This window comes from Rana temporaria, chromosome 1, assembly GCF_905171775.1.
Source record: "Rana temporaria chromosome 1, aRanTem1.1, whole genome shotgun sequence".
Lineage (NCBI taxonomy): Eukaryota > Metazoa > Chordata > Amphibia > Anura > Ranidae > Rana > Rana temporaria.
This window is the reverse complement of record NC_053489.1, coordinates 371,433,765-371,448,117: the sequence shown is the minus strand read 5'-3', so window position 1 is coordinate 371,448,117 and position 14,353 is coordinate 371,433,765. Positions and strand designations below refer to the sequence as shown.

The following is a 14,353-nucleotide window of genomic DNA, read 5'->3' as shown; positions in this document are numbered from 1 at the left end:
TACACACCAAGTAGCTTTAGGTGCAAACTACAGAGCACACGTGCAGTACACACCAAGTAGATTTAGGTGCAAACTACAGAGCACACGGCAACATACACCAAGTAGCTTTAGGTGCAAACTACAGAGCACACGTGCAGTACACACCAAGTAGCTTTAGGTGCAAACTACAGAGCACACGGGCAGTACAAACCAAGTAGCTTTAGGTGCAAACTACAGAGCACACAGGTAGTACACACCAAGTATCTTTAGGTGCAAACTACAGAGCACACGTGCAGTACACACCAAGTAGCTTTAGGTGCAAACTACAGAGCACATGTGCAGTACACACCAAGTAGCTTTAGGTGCAAACTACAGAGCACACGGGCAGTACACACCAAGTAGCTTTAGGTGCAAACTACAGAGCACACGGGCAGTACACACCAAGTAGCTTTAGGTGCAAACTACAGAGCACACGTGCAGTACACACCAAGTAGCTTTAGGTGCAAACTACAGAGCACACGGGCAGTACACACCAAGTAGCTTTAGGTGCAAACTACAGAGCACACGTGCAGTACACACCAAGTAGCTTTAGGTGCACACTACAGAGCACACGGGCAGTACACACACTACGTAGCTTTAGGTGCAAACTACAGAGCACACGGGCAGTACACACCAAGTATCTTTAGGTGCAAACTACAGAGCACACGGGCAGTACACACCAAGTAGCTTTAGGTGCAAACTACAGAGCACACGGGCAGTACACACACTACGTAGCTTTAGGTGCAAACTACAGAGCACACGGGCAGTACACACCAACTAGCTTTAGGTGCAAAATACAGAGCACACGGGCAGTACACACCAAGTAGATTTAGGTGCAAACTACAGAGCACACGGGCAGTACACACCAAGTAGCTTTAGGTGCAAACTACAGAGCACACGGGCAGTACACACCAAGTAGCTTTAGGTGCAAACTACAGAGCACACGGGCAGTACAAACCAAGTAGCTTTAGGTGCAAACTACAGAGCACACAGGTAGTACACACCAAGTATCTTTAGGTGCAAACTACAGAGCACACGTGCAGTACACACCAAGTAGCTTTAGGTGCAAACTACAGAGCACATGTGCAGTACACACCAAGTAGCTTTAGGTGCAAACTACAGAGCACACGGGCAGTACACACCAAGTAGCTTTAGGTGCAAACTACAGAGCACACGGGCAGTACACACCAAGTAGCTTTAGGTGCAAACTACAGAGCACACGGGCAGTACACACCAAGTAGCTTTAGGTGCAAACTACAGAGCACACGTGCAGTACACACCAAGTAGCTTTAGGTGCAAACTACAGAGCACACGTGCAGTACACACCAAGTAGCTTTAGGTGCAAACTACAGAGCACACGTGCAGTACACACCAAGTAGCTTTAGGTGCAAACTACAGAGCACACGGCAACATACACCAAGTAGCTTTAGGTGCAAACTACAGAGCACACGGGCAGTACACACCAAGTAGCTTTAGGTGCAAACTACAGAGCACACGGGCAGTACACACCAAGTAGCTTTAGGTGCAAACTACAGAGCACACGGGCAGTACACACCAAGTAGCTTTAGGTGCAAACTACAGAGCACACGTGCAGTACACACCAAGTAGATTTAGGTGCAAACTACAGAGCACACGGGCAGTACAAACACCAAGCAGCTTTAGATGCAAACTACAGAGCACACGGGCAGTACACACCAAGTAGCTTTAGGTGCAAACTACAGAGCACACGGCAACATACACCAAGTAGCTTTAGGTGCAAACTACAGAGCACACGGGCAGTACACACCAAGTAGCTTTAGGTGCAAACTACAGAGCACACGTGCAGTACACACCAAGTATCTTTGGGTGCAAACTACAGAGCACACAGGCAGTACACACCAAGTAGATTTAGGTGCAAACTACAGAGCACATGTGCAGTACACACCAAGTAGCTTTAGGTGCAAACTACAGAGCACACGTGCAGTACACACCAAGTAGATTTAGGTGCAAACTACAGAGCACACGGGCAGTACACACCAAGTAGCTTTAGGTGCAAACTACAGAGCACACGTTCAGTACACACCAAGTAGCTTTAGGTGCAAACTACAGAGGACACAGGCAGTACACACCAAGTATCTTTAGGTGCAAACTACAGAGCACACGGGCAGTACAAACACCAAGTAGCTTTAGATGCAAACTACAGAGCACACGGGCAGTACACACCAAGTAGCTTTAGGTGCAAACTACAGAGCACACGTGCAGTACACACCAAGTAGCTTTAGGTGCAAACTACAGAGCACACGTGCAGTACACACCAAGTAGCTTTAGGTGCAAACTACAGAGCACACGTGCAGTACACACCAAGTAGATTTAGGTGCAAACTACAGAGCACACGGCAACATACACCAAGTAGCTTTAGGTGCAAACTACAGAGCACACGGGCAGTACACACCAAGTAGCTTTAGGTGCAAACTACAGAGCACACAGCAGTACACACCAAGTAGCTTTAGGTGCAAACTACAGAGCACACGTACAGTACACACCAAGTAGCTTTAGGTGCAAACTACAGAGCACACAGGCAGTACACACCAAGTAGCTTTAGGTGCAAACTACAAAGCACACGGGCAGTACACACCAAGTAGCTTTAGATGCAAACTACAGAGCACACGTGCAGTACACACCAAGTAGCTTTAGGTGCAAACTACAGAGCACACGGGCAGTACACACCAAGTATCTTTGGGTGCAAACTACAGAGGACACGTGCAGTACACACCAAGTAGCTTTAGGTGCAAACTACAGAGCACACGTGCAGTACACACCAAGTAGATTTAGGTGCCAACTACAGAGCACACTGGCAGTACACACCAAGTAGCTTTAGGTGCAAACTACAGAGCACACTGGCAGTACACACCAAGTAGCTTTAGGTGCAAACTACAGAGCACACGGCAACATACACCAAGTATCTTTGGGTGCAAACTACAGAGCACACAGGCAGTACACACCAAGTAGATTTAGGTGCAAACTACAGAGCACATGTGCAGTACACACCAAGTAGCTTTAGGTGCAAACTACAGAGCACACGTGCAGTACACACCAAGTAGATTTAGGTGCAAACTACAGAGCACACGGCAACATACACCAAGTAGCTTTAGGTGCAAACTACAGAGCACACGGGCAGTACACACCAAGTAGCTTTAGGTGCAAACTACAGAGCACACGGGCAGTACACACCAAGTAGCTTTAGGTGCAAACTACAGAGCACACGTGCAGTACACACCAAGTAGATTTAGGTGCAAACTACAGAGCACACGGGCAGTACAAACACCAAGTTGCTTTAGGTGCAAACTACAGAGCACACGGGCAGTACACACCAAGTAGCTTTAGGTGCAAACTACAGAGCACACGTTCAGTACACACCAAGTAGCTTTAGGTGCAAACTACAGAGCACACTGGCAGTACACACCAAGTAGCTTTAGGTGCAAACTACAGAGCACACGTTCAGTACACACCAAGTAGCTTTAGGTGCAAACTACAGAGCACACAGCAGTACACACCAAGTAGCTTTAGGTGCAAACTACAGAGCACACAGGTAGTACACACCAAGTAGCTTTAGGTGCAAACTACAGAGCACACGTGCAGTACACACCAAATAGCTTTAGGTGCAAACTACAGAGCACACGGGCAGTACACACCAAATAGCTTTAGGTGCAAACTACAGAGCACACAGGTAGTACACACCAAGTAGCTTTAGGTGCAAAATACAGAGCACACGGGCAGTACACACCAAGTAGCTTTAGGTGCAAACTACAGAGCACATGTTCAGTACACACCAAGTAGCTTTAGGTGCAAACTACAGAGCACACAGCAGTACACACCAAGTAGCTTTAGGTGCAAACTACAGAGCACACGTGCAGTACACACCAAGTAGCTTTAGGTGCCAACTACAGAGCACACTGGCAGTACACACCAAGTATCTTTAGGTGCAAACTACAGAGCACACGGGCAGTACACACCAAGTAGCTTTAGGTGCAAACTACAGAGCACACGTGCAGTACACACACTACGTAGCTTTAGGTGCAAACTACAGAGCACACGTGCAGTACACACCAAGTAGCTTTAGGTGCAAACTACAGAGCACACGTGCAGTACACACCAAGTAGCTTTAGGTGCAAACTACAGAGCACACGGGCAGTACACACCAAGTAGCTTTAGGTGCAAACTACAGAGCACACGGGCAGTACACACCAAGTAGCTTTAGGTGCAAACTACAGAGCACACGGGCAGTACAAACACCAAGTAGCTTTAGATGCAAACTACAGAGCACACGGGCAGTACACACCAAGTAGCTTTAGGTGCAAACTACAGAGCACACGTGCAGTACACACCAAGTAGCTTTAGGTGCAAACTACAGAGCACACGGGCAGTACACACCAAGTAGCTTTAGGTGCAAACTACAGAGCACACGGGCAGTACACACCAAGTAGCTTTAGGTGCAAACTACAGAGCACACGGGCAGTACAAACACCAAGTAGCTTTAGATGCAAACTACAGAGCACACGGGCAGTACACACCAAGTAGCTTTAGGTGCAAACTACAGAGCACACGTGCAGTACACATCAAGTAGCTTTAGGTGCAAACTACAGAGCACACGTGCAGTACACACCAAGTAGCTTTAGGTGCAAACTACAGAGCACACGGGCAGTACACACCAAGTATCTTTGGGTGCAAACTACAGATCACACGGGCAGTACACACCAAGTAGCTTTAGGTGCAAACTACAGAGCACACGGGCAGTACACACCAAGTATCTTTGGGTGCAAACTACAGAGCACACGGGCAGTACACACCAAGTAGCTTTAGGTGCAAACTACAGAGCACACAGGCAGTACACACCAAGTAGCTTTAGGTGCAAACTACAGAGCACACGGGCAGTACACACCAAGTAGCTTTAGGTGCAAACTACAGAGCACACGGGCAGTACACACCAAGTAGCTTTAGGTGCAAACTACAGAGCACACGTGCAGTACACACCAAGTAGCTTTAGGTGCAAACTACAGAGCACACGGGCAGTACAAACACCAAGTAGCTTTAGATGCAAACTACAGAGCGCACGGGCAGTACACACCAAGTAGCTTTAGGTGCAAACTACAGAGCACACGGCAACATACACCAAGTAGCTTTAGGTGCAAACTACAGAGCACACGGGCAGTACACACAAAGTAGCTTTAGGTGCAAACTACAGAGCACACGTTCAGTACCACCAAGTAGCTTTAGGTGCAAACTACAGAGCACACGGGCAGTACACACCAAGTAGATTTAGGTGCAAACTACAGAGCACACGTGCAGTACACACCAAGTAGCTTTAGGTGCAAACTACAGAGCACACGGGCAGTACACACCAAGTAGCTTTAGGTGCAAACTACAGAGCACACGGGCAGTACACACCAAGTAGCTTTAGGTGCAAACTACAGAGCACACGGGCAGTACACACCAAGTAGCTTTAGGTGCAAACTACAGAGCACATGTTCAGTACACACCAAGTAGCTTTAGGTGCAAACTACAGAGCACACAGCAGTACACACCAAGTAGCTTTAGGTGCAAACTACAGAGCACACGTGCAGTACACACCAAGTAGCTTTAGGTGCAAACTACAGAGCACACGTGCAGTACACACACTACGAAGCTTTAGGTGCAAACTACAGATCACACGGGCAGTACACACCAACTAGCTTTAGGTGCAAAATACAGAGGAGACGGGCAGTACACACCAAGTATCTTTAGGTGCAAACTACAGAGCACACGGGCAGTACACACCAAGTAGCTTTAGGTGCAAACTACAGAGCACACGTGCAGTACACACCAAGTAGCTTTAGGTGCAAACTACAGAGCACACGGGCAGTACACACCAAGTAGCTTTAGGTGCAAACTACAGAGCACACGGGCAGTACACACCAAGTAGCTTTAGGTGCAAACTACAGAGCACACGTGCAGTACACACCAAGTAGCTTTAGGTGCAAACTACAGAGCACACGGGCAGTACAAACACCAAGTAGCTTTAGATGCAAACTACAGAGCACACGGGCAGTACACACCAAGTAGCTTTAGGTGCAAACTACAGAGCACACGTGCAGTACACACCAAGTAGCTTTAGGTGCAAACTACAGAGCACACGTGCAGTACACACCAAGTAGCTTTAGGTGCAAAATACAGAGCACACGTGCAGTACACATCAAGTAGCTTTAGGTGCAAACTACAGAGCACACGTGCAGTACACACCAAGTAGCTTTAGGTGCAAACTACAGAGCACACGGGCAGTACACACCAAGTATCTTTGGGTGCAAACTACAGAGCACACGGGCAGTACACACCAAGTAGCTTTAGGTGCAAACTACAGAGCACACAGGCAGTACACACCAAGTAGCTTTAGGTGCAAACTACAGAGCACACGGGCAGTACACACCAAGTAGCTTTAGGTGCAAACTACAGAGCACACGGGCAGTACACACCAAGTAGCTTTAGGTGCAAACTACAGAGCACACGTGCAGTACACACCAAGTAGCTTTAGGTGCAAACTACAGAGCACACGGGCAGTACAAACACCAAGTAGCTTTAGATGCAAACTACAGAGCGCACGGGCAGTACACACCAAGTAGCTTTAGGTGCAAACTACAGAGCACACGGCAACATACACCAAGTAGCTTTAGGTGCAAACTACAGAGCACACGGGCAGTACACACAAAGTAGCTTTAGGTGCAAACTACAGAGCACACGTTCAGTACACACCAAGTAGCTTTAGGTGCAAACTACAGAGCACACGGGCAGTACACACCAAGTAGATTTAGGTGCAAACTACAGAGCACACGGCAACATACACCAAGTAGCTTTAGTTGCAAACTACAGAGCACACGGGCAGTACACACCAAGTAGCTTTAGGTGCAAACTACAGAGCACACGGGCAGTACACACCAAGTAGCTTTAGGTGCAAACTACAGAGCACACGTGCAGTACACACCAAGTAGCTTTAGGTGCAAACTACAGAGCACACGGGCAGTACACACCAAGTAGCTTTAGGTGCAAACTACAGAGCACACGGGCAGTACACACCAAGTAGCTTTAGGTGCAAACTACAGAGCACACGTTCAGTACACACCAAGTAGCTTTAGGTGCAAACTACAGAGCACACAGCAGTACACACCAAGTAGCTTTAGGTGCAAACTACAGAGCACACAGGTAGTACACACCAAGTATCTTTAGGTGCAAACTACAGAGCATACGAGCAGTACACATCAAGTAGCTTTAGGTGCAAACTACAGAGCACACGTGCAGTACACACACTACGAAGCTTTAGGTGCAAACTACAGATCACACGGGCAGTACACACCAACTAGCTTTAGGTGCAAAATACAGAGGAGACGGGCAGTACACACCAAGTAGCTTTAGGTGCAAACTACAGAGCACACGTGCAGTACACACCAAATAGCTTTAGGTGCAAACTACAGAGTACACGTGCAGTACACACCAAGTAGCTTTAGGTGCCAACTACAGAGCACACTGGCAGTACACACCAAGTAGCTTTAGGTGCAAACTACAGAGCACACGGGCAGTACACACCAAGTATCTTTAGGTGCAAACTACAGAGCACACGGGCAGTACACACCAAGTAGCTTTAGGTGCAAACTACAGAGCACACGGGCAGTACACACACTACGTAGCTTTAGGTGCAAACTACAGAGCACACGTGCAGTACACACCAAGTAGCTTTAGGTGCAAACTACAGAGCACACGTGCAGTACACACCAAGTAGCTTTAGGTGCAAACTACAGAGCACACAGGTAGTACACACCAAGTATCTTTAGGTGCAAACTACAGAGCACACGTGCAGTACACACCAAGTAGCTTTAGGTGCAAACTACAGAGCACACGTGCAGTACACACACTACGAAGCTTTAGGTGCAAACTACAGATCACACGGGCAGTACACACCAACTAGCTTTAGGTGTGCAGCGTCCCACTCAGGACATGTGGGAACTGCAAAAGTATTACTTCTTTGTCATTGCTATATTGCATGTCATTTTGCATTGTATACCTGTGGTATCCCTGTTCATAGGCTGGTCAGGTGTGCTTCTTACTTCCCACCACAAGATGGGGATAGCACCACTCTGGGAAATCTATCCCAGCTCAGGCTTATCTGTGGTCAGTAGTTCAGTACAGGAAGCAGTGTGGAGAGAGAAAGGAGAATGTGAAGGTCAGTCCAGAGAAGGGACACATTTAAACTGCTAAAATCAAAGGATAAAAGCCAGTAATCGGCAGCAAAGACCTTTGAGTATAAAGGTGAAGGATTTATTAGCCTCCGGCAACCTCACCCATGTCACTGGATTCAAAAGGGACCAGACACAAGTAAGCATTATACTGAACCACAGCCTGAGTCCAGGCCTACTAAAGCCTATTAGCAGTGGATCAGCAGAACTCCTCTATTTACCCAGAGACTGTATTCTAACTGGATGTTTGTACTGCAACCAAAACCAGACACAGTAAAAGTTGTGAGTTGTATTCTACCACTGCCTACCTCATTCTTTAACATTGTTACTACAATGGGTTGTACCACCATTAACGGTACTGGCGTCACAACAAATTTCATCAAGGGACCCAGCCGCCACAAGCACTCTAAACACCCCTGTCATCACGGGCACCTCAACCACCATCTCGGCTGGCGTTTCCCTATCGCAGAGCGTGCCCCGGAGGATTTCGTGCTATCTTCCCTTTCACTGTGCGACCGGCCCAGGGAGGCTTTCTGCTAACCGTGAGTAAACCGATGAACTGTATTATTGCTGTCTCTCATCGGCCCACCGTGCACCTCACGTGTTCCCCTGCGGTTCTGGCTCGTCGCATAAAAAAAATTGGCGTCACGAACAGGATAATTACCCCTGTGCCTTATCTAAAAGACTGTTGCATCAGAATAAGCCCCTTTGCTTTATTGAGAGACTATTTACTTATTGCATGCTGTGTGGGGCCACAGAACTGTTTAAACTGTTTAAAAGTTGCATGGAAGCGTTATCCCAGTTATCAGCATAAAAATCGCAGCATCCAAAGTGAGAAAATCAGACATTTGTGTGTTAACAAAACTGCATGCAGTATTTGAATTGACTATTTCCATTCACTTAAAATGGCTGCCAGAGACCCAAAATCAACATCGCTGCAGCATTGCATTCAGCTGGCATTAAATTCTTAAAGGGCCATACACCCGCAAGACAGCGGTTGCCCATAGCAACACCGCACAAAAAGTGTCTAAAAACGCATTTGACTTACCTAACTAGAACTCACCTGCTGTTACCATGTCTGTGCAAGGAGACGACGTGCAGCCCGACCTCAGAGGACCCCCTGCATCAGCCGCAGTCGGTCCCAATGCAATACCAACCGCTGCAGCACCAAGTTTAATGCCTTTAACCATGCCTTATTATTTTGGAGCCCCCTGGTTCCCACGATATTCTGGGGAAATTCATACTTTAAGGGACTTTAAAGAAAAAATTCTGGCTATGTTCAGATTGTACCCTGTATCCTCAGAGCAACAGATGGAGATTCTTCTTGCGCAATTGGAAGGAGCTGCGCTCAGAGAAGTGAAATCTTGGCCGAGCTCAGAGAGAAAGACCATGGAGCAGATTTTTCAACGTCTCTACACCACCTTTGAACCCAGTACCGTGTCAGAGGTCAAGATGAGGTTCTTCAGCAAGAGACAGCAATCTGGTGAGTCACTCAGAGACTTTGCATTATCTTTGCAGGAAGCCCTTAGAGCTGTTGTCCAAGTAGACCCCCGTGAGGCAGAAAATCAGGACAAAACCCTGAAAGAACAATTTATTGAAGGCGTCGATACAGACAATCTAAAGAGCCAACTAAGAATGTTAGCCGCCCAACATCCAAGCGCTACCTTCTTAGATTTCAAAGAATTAGCTATCAGCATACTGGGAAAAAGCCCACCAACAGAACCTGTTAGATCTGTTGACGTGCCTGTATCACAGCTGGTTACCCCTGTAAAGTCTTTACCTATAGTCAGTCAGGCAACCCAAGCTCCAGCTCCTGACGCAGTTGCTGCCTTGACTGAGCAAGTCCGTTTTCTGACTAAAAGTCTGGAGAAAGTCCACCAAAAATTGGAACAATGGGAGAAACCATTAATGCTAGAGGATGAGAAACCTGTGTCCAGAAGACTCTTCCCCTCTAATTCTAGAGAGACTTATTCCAGAAATTCTGGCGGACGCCCCCCTGACCACACTAGTACCCCTAAGCGGCCTATTTGCACGTACTGTCACAAACCAGGCCATACAGAAGCAACCTGCTGGCAGTTAAACGGGAAACCCCCGAGGCCAAGGACCACCCCTCGGGAGGTAAACCAATAGGTCCAGAAGATCCCCACTGGATGCCAAGATACGTTGGATCCCGTCCTGAAGTGGCACTTCAAATAAATGGAGTTCCTTTTGTTGCCCTAGTTGACACCGGATCCCAAGTCACCACCATCCAACAAGCAGCCTTTGAAAAATACTGGGATCAAGATCAGCTTACCCAGCCTCCAGAATCCTGGCTGAGTCTCATAGCCAGTAACGGCAAACCCATACCAGTCCATGGTTATTGGGAACCTACCATTCAAGTAGGAGGAACTACACTACCTCGACAAGGCCTTATTGTGGTACGAGTCAGAGACAATAACCCTAACCCTCCAATAGTCCTAGGAATGAATGTCCTCAGGAACTGTTATGTTGAGATGCTAGAAGCCTTGCACCAGTTAGTGCCTACTGCCCCTCCTGATTCTAAGAAGGTGATCCAACAAACCATCCGTGTACTAAATGCGCAACAGAGATTCACCAACGAAAAAGGAGAAATTTGCTGTGCCCGCATCCGGGATAAGCAACCTGTGATCCTCAAACCCAACACCGAAACTCTCTTGTGGTGCCGAGCTGTAGTCGGAATCCAAGGTCAAGACTACCAAGCCCTGGTAGAGCCTGCTGTTTTGGAAGACTATCCTCTAGTTAGAGCTGCAAGGAGCCTAGTAACCGTCTCTGAAGGTAAAGTGCCTATACGACTCCTAAACTTGAGTGATAGCAGTGTAACACTATCAAAACACCTTCCTATTGCACAGCTAATCCAAGTCACTTTTCAAGATGTCATCAGTGTAACTACAGCTACCACAGAGCAAATTCCCAAGAGACAGAACCCCCAGGACCAAAATGTAAACACATCCTGGTGGAAAGAACTTCATGTGGGAGATGCTTCCACACCAGCAAACCAAATGGAGGGAGTACTAAAAATTGTGAAGGAGCTTCACCGTGCCTTCAGTAAGCATTCCACAGACTATGGAGAAGTGGATATTATCAAGCACTCCATTCCTACAGGTTCACACCCACCGATCAAGGAAAGATATCGGCCTATACCACCAACTATGTACCAATCCGTAAAGCAAATGATCCAAGAGATGAAGGACTCCAATGTCATTAGAGACAGCCATAGTCCATGGGCTGCACCTCTAGTTCTTGTCCGTAAAAAGGATGGTAACATCAGATTCTGTGTGGACTACAGAAAAATTAACCAAATCACCCACAAGGATGCTTACCCTTTACCACGCATAGAGGAATCTTTGACAGCTTTAGGATCTTCAGCCTACTTCTCTACCCTTGATTTAACCAGTGGATACTGGCAAGTACCCATGGCACCTGAAGATCGTGAGAAGACTGCATTTACCACCCCGATGGGCCTATTTGAGTTCAACCGCATGCCTTTTGGACTTTGCAATGCGCCCGGAACCTTTCAAAGATTAATGGAGCATTTTTTAGGACACAAAAATTTTGAAACCGTCCTGTTGTACTTAGATGATGTCATCATCTACTCCAAATCTTATGAAGATCACTTGAAACATTTGACCGAAGTTTTTCAAATCCTCATTAAACATGGACTCAAAGTCAAACCATCTAAGTGCTATCTACTGAAGACAGAAGTCAAATACTTAGGGCATATTGTAAGCTCTGAAGGTGTTAAACCGGATCCAGAGAAGATAGCCGCAGTCCGAAATTGGCCTACTCCTACTACAGTGAAAGAAGTGAGGAGCTTTCTCAGTTTCGCAGGATACTACAGACGCTTTATTCCTCACTTTGCCCAAATTGCGGGGCCAATATTAGAACTTCTGAGAGGACATCCTAAGAGGTACCAAAAGTCTCCAATACCAGTCGAATGGAACACAGAAAGAGAAATTGCCTTCCAGCTCCTAAAGAAGAAGTTAACAGAACCACCAATCCTAGGCTATCCAGATTACCAGAAGCCATTTCATCTTTACACAGATGCTAGTAAGAAAGGTCTGGGAGCTGTCCTATCGCAGGTACAGGAAGGAAAAGAAAGAGTTATTTCCTACGCTAGTAGATCTCTTAAGGGTACTGAAAGAAACGACCAAAACTATAGTTCCTTCAAATTGGAATTCCTCGCACTCGTGTGGGCTGTTACAGAAAAATTTAAAGATTACCTTGCCACAACACCATTTGTGGCCTTCACAGATAACAACCCGCTAGCACATCTGAATACCGCCAAGTTGGGAGCATTGGAACAAAGATGGGCCTCACGCCTAGCTAACTACGATTTCACCATAAAATACAGAACAGGAAAAGCAAATGAAAATGCGGATGCATTATCCCGTCTGCCTACCCAAGAAGACCCTACTACACAGGAAGATGTTTGGGAAGAGGTAGAAATGCCAGCTTTTTACAAAAATTTTGCCCAACAAGACATTATCACCATCAAAGGAAGAAAAGTCCTTAATCTTCAACAACAAGTGGATCCGAGATCCCAAGTGGACAAAGAAAGGTGGATCAAGCTGCAAAATGAAAGCAGAGTGTTGGGAGAACTGCAAGATTTCTTCACCAGCGGAAGAACCCCTGAAAGAATTCGCAGAAGAAATGCTGATCCAGAATTGTCAAAACTTTGGAGACACAGAAAACATCTCTTCCTACAGAAGGGCCTACTATTAAGAAGAACTTTAGACCCAATTACCTCGGATTGTCTATACCAAATCTTAATACCACGCCGAGATGCAAGAATCATTCTTGAGATGTATCATGATCAATCAGGACACTTTGGCGTGCAGAAGACAGAAGCCACCATCCGTAGAAGATTCTACTGGATTGGGATGAGAGGAGACATTGAAAAGTGGTGTCGAGAGTGTTCCACCTGTGCTGTTGGAAGAAATGAAAAACATGACCAAAAAGCACCCTTACATCCCATTGTAAGCCGAACACCGCTAGAAATAGTTGCAATTGACCATGTGAAGCTGGAACCAAGTCGCTCAGGTTACACATACGCCATGACCATCATTGATCATTATACCAAATTTGTTGTAGCCGTACCTGTCAAGGACCTGACCGCTAGAACAACTGCAGATGCCTTCTGGAAACATTTCCTATTGCCATATGGATGCCCAGAAAGAATCCTTACAGATCAGGGATCTGCCTTTGAGTCGCAACTCTTCAAAGAACTGTGTACACTTCACAATTGCCAGAAAATCAGGACCACAGCCTACCACCCTCAAGGGAATGGACTTTGCGAGAAAATGAACCAAACTTTAATTGAGATGTTAAGAGCAGTACCACCTGCTACAAGAAGTGATTGGCCTACTCTATTGCCTCAGTTGATGTACACCTACAATAACACGATTCACTGTTCTACTGGGTATACACCTTACTATCTCATGTTTGGCCGACAAGGTAAACTACCTGCTGACCATACTTTGGGCGTACAAGTGCCTGATGCAATCAACCCTCTACCAAAGACTGATTGGGTGAGTGAGCACCAAAGACGTCTAATTGATGCACAAGAAATTGTTCAACATCGCATGGAACGTGCTCATGAAAAGCAACAAAAAGATTATAACCAATCTGCCAAAGCAGAACCTCTCAAAATTGGTGACCATGTATGGTTAAAAAACAACCATCGCACCAGCAAGTTAGATAGCAAATGGGAGAGAGAACCTTACACCATTACAGCTATTCTCAATCCAGAGACTGATACTTACGAGATCACTAAAGAAAACAAATCACGTGTAGTACATCGCAATCGCCTTAAGTTATGTCTCAAGGAAAGTACTCAAGAAGAAACTCTTCAAGAAGAAGCTGTCCTAGAGGAAACACAATCCATAGAACCAGAGCCTACAAAATCATCTGATTCAGAGAATCCACTACAGTCTTTTGGAAAAGCATTATTAGACTCTGATCCTTTACAATGGTTCCTTACACCATGGCTCAATATCTTAGTGCCTGCCAAGACCAATACAACCGCACTTCAACCAGAGGAGCTACCTCAAGAAATGTCTACTACCGCTCGAGAGACACCA

The 14,353-nt window shown here is 46.5% G+C and overlaps 1 protein-coding gene across 1 annotated transcript in view; it reads left to right on the top strand.

Moving 5' to 3' along the window:
* Positions 1 to 12,556, top strand: part of LOC120928557 — a gene marked incomplete at its 3' end in the record, with an annotated part of 97,431 nt that extends 84,875 nt beyond the window's left edge. The window contains exon 8 of the mRNA XM_040339631.1: positions 11,936 to 12,556. Coding sequence (XP_040195565.1) covers positions 11,936 to 12,556 — 621 coding nt within the window. The remainder of the gene's footprint in view (positions 1 to 11,935) is intronic.
* Between the last annotated feature and the right edge of the window lie 1,797 nt (positions 12,557 to 14,353).